Source organism: Dermacentor albipictus, chromosome 3 (assembly GCF_038994185.2).
Source record: "Dermacentor albipictus isolate Rhodes 1998 colony chromosome 3, USDA_Dalb.pri_finalv2, whole genome shotgun sequence".
NCBI lineage: Eukaryota > Metazoa > Arthropoda > Arachnida > Ixodida > Ixodidae > Dermacentor > Dermacentor albipictus.
Window position 1 is genome coordinate 95,552,708 of NC_091823.1, and position 16,329 is coordinate 95,569,036.

Sequence of the window (16,329 nt, forward strand, 5' to 3'; positions counted from 1 at the left end):
TTCGTCTGCCAAAGGTGTCGCACAACTGCTGGCGCAGCTGCACTAACCTTCACTAACCCTGAAGCTTGCACACGCGTGTTCCGCGCGCTCGCTTCACGCGTCGAGATGTTCACTCGTTTTTTTTTTTTTTTATCGCTAAGAAAGCTATTACAAAACCACATACGCAGGACCACTATATACTATAGCTTTTAGCTTCGGCAGCTGAACTAGCAGTCTTGTGTTTCGTATGCGAATAAGAGCTCTGCCGGTCAATACGTTTTCTCTTCTCATGATAGAGTTTTATCATAGCGGAGACATATATTAGTCCATGTATCGTAGTTCTTATAGATCTCGCGGTGTCGTCATCGACCATGACCCGTAACGGCGTCCTGGGTTGCACGAACGACTCTTCTCCTTAGTAAAAAAAAATTAAAAAAAAAATAAAGATCGACTTCAAGATAATTGTGTTGCTGCTTGCGCATTTACGCCAGCAGGTAGTGCACAGTCGCTCGTAGCAATAAAATTTCTCCGAGCTTGATTTGCAACGCTTTCGCAAGACGTCGCCACCTGTCGTACGCCTGTGCATTGCTAAACCTTTCTAAAGAAGGGTTCCTATAAAGGTCCCCGCATCTTCAGTGGACCAGTTTAGCCTGTAGAGCACTCAGTCGTGATTATCTAGCCGCGAAAAAATTATGAGTAGCGTAATGCTCGTTCTGCGAATCTTTAATTGTTTGCCATCGCCGGGCTGCCAATGCTACTGCGTGGTGGCCGCATTCAAACGTGAAGGCTGTATGTCCAGCGGCTTGGCGAACACAGTGGCGTTTCTTAGAGCGCGGAGCGAATATCGCGTCGCCTGTGCACACTAATACCGCACTAACCAATGGACAACGGCTGGCTGCTGCTCCCCGGAACGGCGCAGGCGCAACAGGCGAAGGAGACGATGGAGCAGGCTCGTGGAGAGCAGGCTAAGACGGTCAAGGACGATAAGGCTGCGCCGGACGCAGCGGTAGGGAAGGACGTTGAGGATAAGGACAAGGTTCAGGGCGAGGACGAGTCTAAGAGGAATGCCACCGCGGTTCCCCCTGCCGACCAGCCCAGCGTGGATGGGATACCACCAGAATACCACTCGACCGTGTCAGCAGGCCCCGCGGGACCGGGCTACGTCACTGACTACGCCACGATCAGTCTACTCAGCGTAAGCACTGGACTACTGGATGGAATGCTGTCGACAGGCGCGCTGAATGTCTGCATGCATATGTGCTCTAGGTTGTGGTAGCCGTGGTTTGTTTTCTCTGTCAAGGGGTTGCATGTTGTGTCTGGCCAGGTGACGACATGCGACCGGGTGTTCACGCAGAAGTATGTGCATGAACGCGTGGGAGAGGGATGCGGGATAGTGAAACCATTTCGATTGCTAGCCCATTCGTTGCAACATAGAAGCGACTTGGCTAATAGTGTGTTCAGTGGCCGCATTCACGGACTGCTGCTGTAAAAACGCCCGATGAAAGGGTGACCACCTTGAGCCAAGTAATCACGATGTCTAAGGGCCCTATATACTGACGGTAGCAGCAAATGATGACGCGTTCATGCCGCCGAGGAAGTCGGAGCAGTGAGTTTTTTTTTTTTCATTTTCTTCAATTGCTGACGGTCTTGTGATGACGTTACGAGCCTGTGGGCAGAGTAGTCGTGTTTTGCAAAGCCCATTAGTGCCCTCAATTAGCACCGAGCTAGAGGAACCTTATAGCCGTAGGTACCAGAAGTTGGTGCGAGTGACTCCGTGAATATGACCCCTGATTGGCTGCCGACTACATGGCACCGGTATATGGCTAATCTCCGTGATCGACCAGTCTCTCGTTAGCCTCGTGTGACAGAAATACGCACGCATGTTTAGAGACCTTTATAATAGGGGCCCCAATATTTGGGGGCCCCAAAGAGCTTTGCGGGTGTTAGCGTTGGGGCACGCAGGAGGGAAGAGGTTTAGAATATGGGCTTTGCGTTTGCAGATAGCGTCTTCCGCTGACAGTGCCACTACGGCGTCTAAGAAAAACGATTAAAAATAATTAAATAAAATATACCATCTTATGATATGAATAGTAATTTTGACTTGCGTACATTCGCGTTTAATTACAATTTAGAGGTTATTCTTCAAGCAGCAAACAATTAGTTGTGCTTAGTTTGGAGCAACAAAACCAAGTTCACGTGCCTTCACCAGCCAAGCTTAGCCGTGTTCGGCCTACGAGCCATAAAATCCACACTCGAATTCGGAATCAGCGGCGTCTAATGAATCAATCTTCATAACACACGCTAGTTGAGAGAAAGTGATAACTGCAGTCACTTCTCCTAGCTTGCGAACTTCACGCATTACCGCGAATCGAACCCAGTTTGGTGCTAGCATAGAGTTTCTCACTACATTACCTAGAGGGAAATCTGGCGCTGCTGCGCTGTGGTATGCATGGGAATGCCGGTATGTTGTGACTTCGGATTGGCATCGTTCTCGTAGAGACAGGACACCTTGAAGACGCGCTTGGCAAGTACCGTTCCGTCTGTCACAATGATTCGTTTTCTACTAGCGAAGCACGTAAAAAGCTGTTTTAGCTTTATTATTACGCGAAAACATGTTTTGTTTAACTATGAGAACTTGTTATTGTGTGTACGACTACATGTTACGTAAAAAGTATGAGCTGGCCGCTAAAGTTGGAGGACAGACGACAAGGTTCGCGCTCGCTTTGAAACAGTTGGTCGTCTGATCTCGCTTTTCTTCGCTTGGTCATGCATCGTGGGTGAGTAAAGATGTAATATGCGTGAATGGAAACATTTTATGAAGATTTTACTTTGAGAACGCGTTATTTGCGTAGCCATATCCACGTTTTAGACGAAGCCTCTTACAACACCAGCCAACACGAGCCTCGCAGACACATATACCGTCATTCCCATGACGGCACGGTGCCCCCTTAAGAAACTCCCATAGACGGTGGCGCCAGATTACCCTCTAGGTGTTATAGTGAGAAACTCTATGGGTGCTAGGTTAGAGCCGTCGCTTCGATGGGTGCCGCCATGTTTGTTGACGCAAAGCTTTTGGGAACGCTATTTGAGCTCCCGCTAAATCGGTGAAATAGCGTTCCCAACGCAAAACCCAAACGCAGTTTGCGTCTCGCGCATGCGCAGTGGCTTCGACGCTATTTCTTTGGGGCCCCAAAACGTTTGGGGCCACTATTCTAAAGCTCTCTATTTTCTCGGAGAAAAAAAAAAAAAGATTGCAGCCAGGAAAAATGTAACGAGGCTGAAGAGAGTGCATTCGATCTTAATTGAACATGCTTGAACTTTACATGTGACCGTGCCCAGTGCTCTGAGGACTGGCGTTCCCACAATACACGTGTCATAGAACAATGTTACGCCTTTAAGATATCGCATGTTTTCACGGAAGCAGTAGAGTGGGCGGCTGCATGTTATTTTATATATATATATATACCGAGGAGAGGGAGGCTCGCTCTTGACGAACGTGTGTGTGTGTGTCCAGTGGCGGTCACTAACGACCGGTGTCGTGTGCGTCGGGCTGCTTGTCTTGCTTGCTCCAGGAGGTCTCGTCATCGGTCGATCCGTCCAGCGAGCTCGGCGGCACCGGCGGCGGCAATCGCAAGCGCCACTGGCCGGCCTACGTGCCGCCCACGCATCCTAACCCGCACATGTTTATTCAGCCGGCCAACGCGGACAAGGGCCCTAACGGCTTGGTAAATGGACGCCTATGCTTGCCCCTTCTCCTGTCCTTCCTCATTAACCCGCCTGCTCTGCCTCTGTTCGCTTGGTGGCTGCAAATGGCCGTGACTCGCTTTCAAGGGAAAGGGGGGTGCTCGACTTTTATGCGATGAGTACTTAGCTGAGAGCTAGGACTAAACATTGCGGGGACACTGAAATTGTACGACCATTTAATTTTGTCCCTCTAAGTTCGCGAATATTCAAAGGTGGTGTAGCTGCAATACCGGTGCGCGAGCGGAAAATGTACTAGAGTCGCGCATGCATGGAGAATCGGGGTGTGCCGGGCTAAGCATATCGCATGCTGTGCTAAAAAAAACGTTCCATATATATCGTAAGTGGTTCTGTCGCTTGTGTTGCTTGTGCTGCCGTCGCACTGCCTTCAAGGGATTTTTTTTCCTTTTAACACAAATACTACAGTAATCAATATCCGTGACAGTATGGATATGTACCACTTCAGATCCGCCAAAGATTCCGTTCCACGTGCGATGATGGTGCAATGGCTGAACTAACGAGTGACATGCTGTTGTCGAGTTCATGGGCGAATATTCACTTCGGTTTTAATCAAACGTAGCTGCCAGGTTGCATCAACGGGCACCGCCGATGGCAGAAGCTTTGACATGACCGAGCCGCGTGAATATGTAAATGGATAGATGGTACCTGAATGTAACCCCTCGTATGAGAACGCCAGCTGCACGCATGCTCGATACTTTGGTGGCGCGTAGACTGTAACCAAGTGTTTCCGTTTCCTCAAAATTGCCTGGGAAATACACTCACATGTCAGTGCACATACTACGCAGGACACATACGTGCTCGTAATAGTTTGCACGGGGCATGGCCACTGTACTGAGTTGTACAGTACTGAGTTGTACTGTATATGACGCCGGCCGGTAAGCTGTGCGGTTCATGGTTTTCCTTGCGGTAATGGCCTCTAAATTATGAACGCGCCATTCGGTGTAACTGCAAGATAATTCGCCAATTTGGTATCTATTGATCCCCTGTAACGCCACTGACGTCGCGACGTGTTTCTAGTGATAAATGTAGTCGCTTTGCCGTTCTACAATTTTATGAATACGTCATGACTGCAGGGAAGCAAGACAGGATATTCTTGTTGGGTGCTTGCGTTAACACGTGCTGGACTTGCTTTTTAATGCACGTGGCTTGCGCACAACACATCACGACAGAAAACTGTTATCTGCTAATTAATCGTGCAGCAACTCACCGACCTATGTTGGCAACCGGTACATTTACATACGTGGTGATTAAGACATGTTCACGGCGACAGATGGATGATGGCAACAACGACGCTCTAACGCTTGCTATGCGCCACTGCCGCTGCATTTCTCGTTGCTACGCTTTGCGTATGGCTGGGAAGCACAGACGACAAGTAAAAATAAAGCATTTTACTAGGCTAGTTGGTTCACGCAAAGATGCTAAAGGGAAGTCTCTGGCCGTCTGCGGCGCCATTTTGATTCAAAATGTTCCGGTACGAAGATAACGCTATACTTAGTCTGGGTACAGCAAAGCTGTTCGATAAACAAGCATTCAGGCGACCTAAATGTGTCTTAGCACAGGGCAAGAATAGTGCATCGAAGGGAAGCAATTTAAACGTAGCTGTTATCGTCTTCCCGTGTATTCTCGATTTCACTGCAGCCGTATCCTCTGATTCCTCATAAGATATTGTCATTGCGTAATTTCAAGGGGAAAAAGAAAGAAATTGCGTTCAAACTGCAAGTGCCCGACTCATAGTTACAGTCAGGATCGCGTAAAAAGTAAGGGTGGTCGCCTGCCACATTGCAACGACGGTGACGGCGCCACTGTCAAGGTGGAGGCGTGGGAGTGTTGCAAGCGAGCAGGATATGGGGGAGGGATGTGGAGTTGTCGTTACTCTTGTCTCATCGTGATATTCTACGCTGCCCGTTGCCGGGAAATGGCGCCACAGATGACGCCCTGCTCGCTTGCCAGAAGAACCAGGGCCCGGAAGCCGAAACATGTTTCCTCTGAACCACATGGAAGACGAGTACACAAGGTTATGCGACTACCATGGTACACGGTTGTGCATGGGACACGGTAATGGCGTGGCCGTAGCCATGACATCACCGACTTTCGGCGACGCAAAACCGCAAATGCCTTAGAAATGCGTTTCACAAGGTTACCGTTCTAATCTCTATCGTGTTTTCATACAAGTCGCACCTGCAGGGCTTGTTTTCAGTTTCTTCTGCCTACACTGAAACTGATGGCATCGCAGCTGTACATTCTTTACGTTGCGAGCAGATTGTCTGCATACGCAAATGCGCGTAATGTGGAATTGAGTTCACGCTTGTAATTTTGACATGAAAACTAACTCTCTTAGCATGTTTTTGTTTCCTTCCGGCGAATTTCCCGACTCTCACAGTTTGACCTAATTAATGTTACTTCCATTGTACGTTCTCAAAATGGTTAGACCTTTATTTTGGTCTGTACGCAGTAAACATTAACACCCACAAGGATAAGGGAAATAAATGGATGTTTTTTTTTAAATCTACACTCTAAAGCGTTTGCACCCTTTGGGGTGTATATTTGTCACACTACACTCTAAAAACGGTTGCACTCTTTGGGGTGTATATTTGCCACACAACAATAATCGTCATCTGTCTTGTCCGCATTTTCTTTCTTTAACGCGGTGAGCCCGGTACTTTCCAGTAACGAACGGCATGCGCGTTATCGGCATGGCATAGCATTCCCGACAGGAAAGTAGCGGGCGCGGCGTTTTCAAGAAAGGAAATGCGGGCAAGACAGATGACGATTATCGTCATCTATACACTCCAAAGGGTGTAATTACACTTGGTGTACTATACACTCCAAAGGGTGTAATTTTTTCTTAATGTGTACAATAATCGTAATCTGTCTTACCCGCATTTCCTTTCCTGAAAACGCCGCGCTCGTTACTTTCCTGTCGAGAATGCTCTATCATGCTGATAACGCGCATGCCGTTCGTGACTTGGAAGTACCGGGCTCGCAGCGTTAAAGAAAGAAAATGCGGGCGAGAGAGATGACGATTATTGTTGCGTGACAAATATACCCCCCAAAGGACGTAACTGTCTTTTTTTTAGTGCCATCGTTATCTGCTATGCGTGCTTTTTCTTTCTTTAACGCTGCGCGCCCGGTAGCTGCAGGTCACGAACGGCACGCGTGTTATCAGCGCAACAGCATTCCTGGCAGGAAAGTTGCGAGCGCAGATTTTTCGAGGAAGGAAACGCAAGCTAGCCAGATTAGGATTAATATTGTGAGACAACGATAAGCTTCAATGGGTGTACACTCTAAACATTTAGTGTGTATTCACGTACACTCTTACATAAGTGTGCACCTTTTGGGGCTTGTCTTTTTCCACAACAATAATCGTCGTAGCCTATCTTGCCCGCATTTCCTTTCCTGAACGCTGCGCGCCCGGTGCTCCTGCAGGTCACGAACGGCGTGCGCGTTATCAGCGGGACAGCATTCTTCACGGGAAGGTAGCGAGCGCAGAGATTTCAAGAAAGGAAACGCAAGCAAGGCAGATAGAGGAGATTATTGCTTCCGGACTACGTATGCCTCAGAGGGTGCAAACCTTTTATTTTAAATAGTGGTTTGTATCGCAGACAAAAATCGTATTCCAGAATATTTTTGCGTTGTATAAGTTTATTCATTTCTTGCAATGCTGTTGGCCACGTCAGAGCTTCCTTGTCGGCATTTCGGTTGTCTGTACCCTGTAACTTAGTGCTGCCGTCAGCACGCATAGCATTCCTGGCAAGAAAATACACGTCTGACAACGCATTGTTATATATAAACAGTTATATATATAATATACATACGCCCCAGTGCATACAACGAAATTAAATGTGAATACTGATGCCTGCGAGACAAAAATACATCCCAAAAGGTGCAAGATTTTCTCAGGTACGTGCAATTCTATACTGTCTTGCCGGGTCTACGAGTATGCGTGCAGCTGGAACATCCTGATCATGCGTCGCAAATCAAACTTCATGTAAGTTAATTATGTGGTTTGTATTGAGCACGACGATCCTCTCGCTCAAATCGCGCTAGCCATGTTTTAATTATGGCTATCAGCAATACGCTCTACCAACCAAACTAATGCTATGCAACTTTACTGCTCTTTATGAAAGCCTAAATTGTCTTGCTCTGAGTGAAACACGTGGACGAAACCGCTCAAGAAAAGATGCCATCAGCGCTCAGAATTCTGTGGTGGTCTTTCTCGATTCCGCACTGCTTGGCTTTGGTGGTCTGACGAGGGCCGGAATATTCAGCATGGTATAGCCAGTGGCCAACACAGAGGGCAGCTCTGCAGGGGAGGGCGATGGGGGCGGCTGACCTCCCACAACTTCCACCTGCCCTCTCTTACCTACCACCACGGAGTGCCCAGTGTGCCTTCCTGCACCCCTCAAGAAAATGCAGAATCTTGCGCTCCCCCCCCCCCTCTCCTTACCGAAAAATCCTGGCGCCACCCCTGTCATTTAACACACACTATACCACATTGCTATGGTGTATTTGCATGCAGGCTTCGAAGAAGGAGCGGCCGATAGCCAGAGCCACGCATGTGGCAAAGGGACCCGCACCAAAACCTCCCGTGCCGGGACCAGGAGCAGCTAAGGATGTGCCCATCACGGACAGCCGGGGTCCCGAGGCCAGGCCTCCCAAGAGCTTCTTCGGTGCCAAGCCACTGGTAACCATCGGCAGTTACCCGGATGGCAGCAACCCAAGGCCTAACCGGTTCGCCCGACCTGCTAATGTTGAGATCATCGACGCCGACAGGGGGCAAGTGCCTGTTTTGCTAAGTACACCGCAAAGGCAAGGTTAAACTAATGAAACCTGTCAACATTTCTAAAGCTGAAAAGTATTTCTGGTAATAAGTATAAAAAGATCGCAGCTCAGAGCAACAACTTCCTTAATTGCTTCTTTTACCAAACCATGACAGCGGCGACACCACTATATACTATGTCATATGTTTCTCAGTCTTTTTAACATAAAGTGCTCTCATTCCTGCTCAAATTAACTGCGCGCCTGTTTTAAGCTAATATGTAGACTTTTATGTTCCAACGCAATATAATAAATTTCTTTATTAACAGAAATAGCCAAGCATTGGCTAGAGCTAGTTTCTACAATCCCAAAGAATGACAGTACTATTGCTTGTGTATTTGAAGCTTGATATAGTGTTTAAAACATCGTTTTCTGTGACACACAGATTTGCTTGACATAAAAGTGACGTATAGTTAAACCTTGATATAACGAAGTGTTTAGCTTTCTATAATTTCTTGTCCATAGAAAAAAACAATGTATTTTGTGCCTCAATATAACAAAGTACGCTGATACGCGTTTCCGATATAACTAAATTTGATTGCCGCCGCGAAGGAATACCCATTCAATAAATGAAAACTGTCACGGACGCAGATAGTCAAATGGTCGAATTACACGCAGTTGCTCGCGAGCGCACCTCATGTCGCGTGCTGTGCGATAGAGCGGTCGCCGGGGTGAAGCAGCGTCTAAAAACATGTGATAGTGGTACTAGTACTAAATGCAAGACCCTCTCGCCGTACATGTACAAGCGCGATGAGATCTTCGCCCTACGTGACGCGCGCAGTGGGTGCGAGGCAAAGTGTGCGAGAGTGAGTCGGAAAGGACGGTGGCTTGATGCGCGCCGTCTTCCCTAGTCTTCCCTCGTGCGCAGGGGGGGTGTAAGGGGGGCAGGCGGTAACGTGGTCGAGCGCGCGTTTGTGGAGGGGCGTCTCCTTTAGCAGGGATCGAGACCAGGCTAGTGTACCATGTTACTAAGAGCCGGTACACCGGTATGTTACACCGGTACAAGGACAGGAAGTGACGAAGGCAAGCGCTGACTTGTTCTTTTATTTAAATTTCCCGCCATACGTACGCACACAAATTTAAAGTAATAAAAATTATACAACCGAATTATCCTTAAGCCCGGCCGTGGCTGTGCGTGACCATCGGCGCGGCTGAGCGCCCGATCTTGAAAGTTGATCAGCGGCGGGTGCAACGATTACACGAGCCGAGATGGCTGGTGGCTTCATGGACGCTGTCTTTCCGCGCGCCTATAGTGTTGGAAGCCACGTAATCCCGAGTTCCGCAGGCTCGTTGCAACAAGAGGCAGAGGAAGCGTTTTTTTTTTGGAAATTTTAGACAATTCGGAAATTTTTACAGACACTTCCGTGTAACAAAAATGCGTCGGCAACTACTTATTCGCGTAAACGGTTGAATTTTAATATAGAAAAATATCGATGTAGTGAAATAAAGTGCAGATTTTACCGAATTACTTATATCGAGGTTTAACAATTGTTGCTATTTCAAAACAACTACAGTCGACCTGATACCTCTTAACAACCCGTTCACTTGAAAAAACAACTTTATTGACGTATTTTGTGTCCTTTGTAGGCAGTAATTATGTGCCAATTGCCATTCGTCTAAGCAGGGACTGTTAATTGCAGAGGGCTCCGGATTAATTTTGACTATCTAGAATTCTTTAATGTGTACCTAAATTTAAGTAGATGGGCATTTTCGCATTTTGCCCCCAATGAACTGCATGTAGCCGAACCTGCGGCCTCAGTGGCACAACGCCGTAACCACTGAGCCACCGTGGCGAGTTGGGATAGAAGTGAACTTTTGGTGGGCTGTATTTATGCAACAGACACGTTCCTGTACGTTATTCTTCAGATGCCACCTTTACAAACTGAGGTAATACTCTGCTGCTGAAAATTGCATCACGGGTTTGATTAGGTATATACTGCTGTGGCCAAATTCCGTGAGGGATGGAATGCAAATGCACCAAATGAGATCCGACTTCACTACGTATAAAGAATATCTGTTGATTGATTGATTTATGGGATTTAACATCTCAAAGCAGCGTTGGGGCTGTGAGAGGCATTGTAGTGAAAGCCTATGGATTAATTTTGACCGCCCGAAGTTTTTGTACGTAAAAAAAACTATGTGGGTCAGGAATTCATAGCCCGCTACTATAAGATCCCTCACCTCCCAGGTGTAGTTCATGGATGTAATAGCAAATCAATTGATAAATTAAGCTAACTAAAATTGGCACTCCATGTCCTCACTTCAGGACGACGACCCTGGACTCAGCGGGAAAGTCCAGTGCTGCACGGACGCCATCCCCTGCACGGACACAGTCACCAGATGCCCCCAAGATGACTGTCAGTATCAACTGCAAGGCACCCAACAGACCCAGCCTGAGCACAAGATTCACTACCAATGCGTGAGCTATGACATTTGGACTTATCTGTTGTCTTCATTGCCACCTTCCGATTGCTGCAATCATGGCCACAGCTGATTCCAGGCCGTCAGCAATTCACAATTCATACTAGTTAAAGCAACTATCAATAATGAGGCATTAGGCTGCAGTAAACTTTGTTTCATTCAGATTACACCTTTGAGTGCTGCACAAAGTTTCTATGGAACACTACAGCGTGTAGATATGTCTGTGCTGTGTTTTTGAAGCAATGTTTGCAATGTGATTTTGTGGAAGGAACAACATTGTATAGTTCCGATATGCAATCCTGATACGCAAGACACGCTCATATGTGTAGAAAAGGTGCACATAAAGCAAATTTAAGTAACTAATTTCGAAGTGAAATGCCCAATATATTTGAGTGGTAAACAAAATGTATAGCTGCCTCCTTTTTGTTGTCATTTCAGCAGTCCAACACAGCCTACACTGGCAAATCTCGTGGTAAGTTCAATTTCGGACAATACCTTACAATACTAGTGTTTCTGAATTGTTAAATGTGTCTTACTACAAAACTCCAACATTTATGTAAGCTTCATTTTCACTATTTCGCATCCATTGGCTGGGAAATCGGAAGGCAAGTTCACTGAATCTAAATGTTGAATTTCGCAATGTGAATAATACTGTGTTTTTAAAGGGGATTATAACATAAAATGGGCCCATTTTGTATGATTGTCATGATGGTGAAATTTAAAGTACTTTGCGTCATATTTGGTGCTCTGTTTTCTTTATTATGTACCCATCGCTGCAATGTAAGCCAAAGTTTCACTCTCCTTGATACACATGTACAGTCAGCCAGAAAAGGCACTATCAGAAAACAAAATAAAATCAAATTACATTAAAGCATGTAGCTCTTCATTGTGAATGTCTCATCCTTGGTAAAGCGGCGATGACAGTTGATTGTAAGTCACAACCTACCATTGTGCCACCTGATTCAAGGGCATGTGGATACAAATGCTTGTAGGCGATTGTGCATAGAGCGCAATGCAGCAATGCAGGGGTTCTCTAAAGGTGGGCAGGAAGGGGTGGCCAAGCCCCTAATATTTCCCTCTGAAATTTCCTCTGCTATTGATAAACACGAAAAACTTGTCACATAAGTTGTGTCACATACTGTGCGATTACCTGAAGTTTCACAGCTGTATTCTTTGTGTCCGTAGCTGTAAAGACAGTGTGTTTAAACCTTTAGTAATGAGTGTTGCCTACAGGCAACTTATGAGAATTTTTTACAGCGCAGCTCATAGGTGGCCGTTCCCGCGGTGAGCATTGGCATCGGCGTAATTGAGCAAACGAGCACAGCGAAGTATGAAAGAGCGAATGCGGAGCACAGCGGGGGATGAAAGACGGCGATAGTGAAGAGAGTGTGAGGAGGAAAGCGGAGGAGGAGGGTATAGCGAAAGAAAAAAAAAACGTAGTGCCGCTCAAGACAGGCTTTGCAGCAATGATGGCTATGAGATGGCGCCTGATTAGCTATGTCATATGTTCGCCAATGACGCCGCCGAGGCCATATAGCATGGAAACAAAGCGCTACATGAGCGGAGGTCCGTTTGCGGCGGCTGCTGTGAATTGCACCCACGCGTCACCCACGCGCTGCGTCTCGCGATCCCCCGATTAGTGAGACAGTCGCGTTAGACTTCGCTCCATTTGTAACGTGCCTCATGAGTCAGATTGTTCGAGCCAGCAAATATATCGCGGAATAAAAATACTCATAGACATGCACTCAACTTTTGCATTAGGGAGTATCGTAACCGTCGGTGAATCTTTTTTTCTTGCCGAGTTTTGGTATAGAGTACGAAGTTGCTGGCTTTATGTCTTCGCCCAATCCTGAATGACAGGCAGCAAATGCAATTTGTTGGTTTAGAGCGACAGAGTTGTTGGTTTAGAGAACACTGTATGAGGAAGATGAAGTTTCGCATGCGACTTGCTTTCTTTTGAAAGCGTGGTCACAAGAGACAGACTAATGGAAGATCTCTGGCTGCAGTGCTGTCACACATGTGATGTAAAGCAAATGAAATGTACAGCTATGGGTCACATTTGACGAGAGCTGTCTGTACAAATTCCGAACGAAGCCATAGGCGGCTTGGGGTGAAGCCTACTTCTAGTTTTCTGTGTAGTATTTTCTTCCTATTGCTGAAAAAGTTACTATAAGATATATTTTACGTTCATTAGTTATGGTTATTCTCAATGTGTTTTGTGCAATTAGATAAACAAAGATTTTTATATGCCATTTGAGTTCTGTCATTAAAGAAAAGAGAGTTAATGTGCATTATGCTCACTATACGAGAGCTCATTTCAAGCAGTCAGTGTATGTAGTGTCAGATAGTTCTGGATCCTCCTCCATCTCAGTTCTGGGGAGACATTCTTGCAAGCAGAACTAGCTTTACTTGCTCCTTTCAGGTCCCTGTTTATCTGTTTATCAGTGCACCATCTTGTGGCACAGATGTCTAGGAACCATGTTTGTATAAGTACAATCATTCCTGTTACACGTCAAACTGACTTTTTCTTTTTTTGCTTTCCAGAATGATGTTACAGAAGGGGCTGTTGTGAAGACGCTTACATTTAAAAAGGTACCGTATATATATCTCTTCAAATTTTTTTTTCAGATTCAGCTTGATCGAGAACGAAACAAGCTTTCATATGACAGCGTGTTTGGGCAAAGCCCCATGTACACCTCATGTGCTTTTTCTCAAGCATTGAATTTTCCCAGAGAAGGCACTTTTGCATGTTTAGCAGAGTTTTAAATGTCCATGCCATCATTAGGTCTATGCTTGTGCTTTACCATAAATTGCAATTCAAAGCTCCTCTTTCTTTAATGCCTAAACGGACACTGGAAGGATACGTATAGAATGGGATTAATATGTCATGCTTTTAATAGCAAATAAGTTGCTTTTACTGAGAGTGGAGGTGTGCACAGAACAATGACCTACATAAAAGTGAATAACAAGCTGCAGCGCTTGCTTCCTGCTCCCAGTTCAAATATCTGTCTGACATCCCAAGCAGCAGCAAGAACTCGATAGGATTAGTTAATGGCCAGCTTTTAAAGAACCTAGCGATTTACTTGGGAATATAGATTACTGTAATCAGTGAAGTAACCTCTGCGGGTTTATCCCTCAAGTAAGGGCCCAAGTCTGCAAGATGCAAGATAATGTGGGTCATTACCAGTATTCAACTTGCTCCAAATTGAGATTCTTTTTTTTTTACCAATAAGCTATACTTGGCACTGATTGAACACCATTCAAATGCATATGAATCTGATTTGCCGTTTACGTTTGGTTGCCCCTTCAAGCAGTTTAGTCAACGGTATACTACAATGTGCATAGTTCTGCTCCATCCATAAGACAGTGCAATGGGAGACGACAACAAATTATGGGAGTTTTCTTGAGTCAAAGTTCTGCCAACTAGGCATAACTTCTGGTATTGTCCGCAGGATGGCCCACTGAACCTGATTTTAGATGGGGGCCTCAACTCTGCGCACGACGGGCGCATTGTGGTGGCCGAGGTGCGCGAGGGCGGCATGATCCCCGTAGATGGAGAGATTAGCACTGGAGACCAGATCCTCATGGTGGACAACACCCGCCTGGTGAACACGTCGCTCACTGCTGCCAGGGTGGCCATCCAGAATGCCATGGCAAGCGCCGATGTGAGTGTGCTCCCTCATTATTTTTCAATTTTACATCCTTCCTGGCTTACCAGGCCTCCTTTGCTCATGGCAAGCCCAGCCTATTTTTAATTCTTGAAGCATTACCCATCAATCCAGGCCAATACAACATTTCTCTTTGAGAAATGACACTAGGACAAGATAACTTGCGATAAGGTTTTTCTAAGGAAGGTAGTTGGGGCATGGTATTAGTTTCAATTTTTAAGCAATATTTAAGTAAGAAAGATTCTACACCATCAGTGAAAATGGACAGGCCAAAATGAATCGCACCAATTCTTATGCACGATTGCTTCAGAAGCCAAGGTGTAGTTGCTCAATACATAGCGAAAAAATATACTCGTCGGTGGTGTCTGAATCGTGACCTTGCACGAGAAGCTTACCAAAAGTTGAAATGCAAAGGATTTTTCCAAGTGTTGTAGTATTTTAACCTGTTTGCATTTCATTTTATGCCAAGAAATGCACCATGGGCATAACATTGGGCGACATTAGGTAGCAACATTAAATAACTGACGCTCTCATGGTGTTTCTTTCACCAAGTAGTAACGCAACTGCTGGTCTTATTAAATCAGCTTGGTTTGACTGCAATGACATATGCCATGCTAGGAGCCAGAAGCAGCATGTACATGCATTTGTCCTTCTGTATATTCAGTGCAAATAATAGTAAGTCAGACAAAGAAAGAATACTGTTTCACAGAAACCTGCTTCCACCTTCACATTTTGGTGGGAGGAGTGTTGGTAATAGCCATCACATGACTAGGCCATACAAGCTTAGCATGATTTTGACAGTCATTTGTCTCAGTAGGTAGGCTTTGTTACTCTGCGATATAATTCGAGTAGAGACAGAAGTTGCATTTTATACTTCTACTTGTTGTTATTTCAGAATGACCTCCGGTTGACCATTGCCAAGATGCCGTAACATGCCCTAACTGCATTGCTCTACACAGCGTCCTGCCTCAGAAAGCCATAAAACAATGTTCAGTTGTTTTTGTTTTTATGTATGTAACCCTATCAGGACACAAACTGCAACAGTTTTAGTTCTGTGCACTGTTCTGATGACCATATGCAGACCTGGCCATTTGAGACAATGGCAGACATGGAGAACAAAATGGATATGCAGCACTTGTCGGAGAATACTCTTAGATGAAAACTTTTTGAAATTCTTGTACATACAGATAAACCAAGCTTGCTGAAGTATCTTGTTTGTTATTGTACCATAAGCAGACCCAGTGTTGTCCAGAGTATGTAAATAAATGAAAGATGAAAGTTTTGAGTTTTTGTCTTGCTGGCGTGCGGTGAATCGACTGTGTCCCACTGTGACATAAACCCTCTACATTTGCATCAATAAATGTGTTCCCTGGAGCACTTGTATAAAGGTGTCATTTATCTCTTAGCACTTCTCTTAGCATTTATCTTTATCTATGCTTAGAGGATTTGCTGAATTCGCCAATGATTTAGCCGTCACTTTAAAGTAAATATGAATGCCAACTTAAAACAGAAAAAGTAAGAACTTACTGAAAAAATAACTGCGGACAGTAGCACAATGCCATTTTCACCATGATGACCAGAAAATTATGAGATTGTTTTTAGTAATAATTTATGTAAGGCAAATGTCTCTAGGTGTTTAAGTTGTGCTTAGAATAGTCGATCTTGTTCCTGTAGCTGAGAT

General features: G+C 45.5%; 1 protein-coding gene across 5 annotated transcripts in view; it reads left to right on the top strand.

Annotated features, from left to right (window-relative positions):
* LOC135902931 (harmonin-like) overlaps positions 1 to 15,930 on the top strand; it is a 179,010-nt gene extending 163,080 nt beyond the window's left edge. For 2 of the 5 annotated variants that reach the window (XM_070535803.1, XM_065433253.2), the window contains 8 exons: positions 899 to 1,174; positions 3,552 to 3,704; positions 8,261 to 8,517; positions 10,826 to 10,978; positions 11,419 to 11,452; positions 13,525 to 13,572; positions 14,433 to 14,645; positions 15,544 to 15,930. In XM_070535803.1, the coding sequence (XP_070391904.1) occupies positions 899 to 1,174; positions 3,552 to 3,704; positions 8,261 to 8,517; positions 10,826 to 10,978; positions 11,419 to 11,452; positions 13,525 to 13,572; positions 14,433 to 14,645; positions 15,544 to 15,579 (1,170 nt within the window). In that variant the 3' untranslated portion in view covers positions 15,580 to 15,930. The remainder of the gene's footprint in view (positions 1 to 898; positions 1,175 to 3,551; positions 3,705 to 8,260; positions 8,518 to 10,825; positions 10,979 to 11,418; positions 11,453 to 13,524; positions 13,573 to 14,432; positions 14,646 to 15,543) is intronic. The other 3 variants (XM_070535802.1, XM_070535804.1, XM_070535805.1) reach the window with 3 other exon arrangements.
* Positions 15,931 to 16,329: the final 399 nt, after the last annotated feature.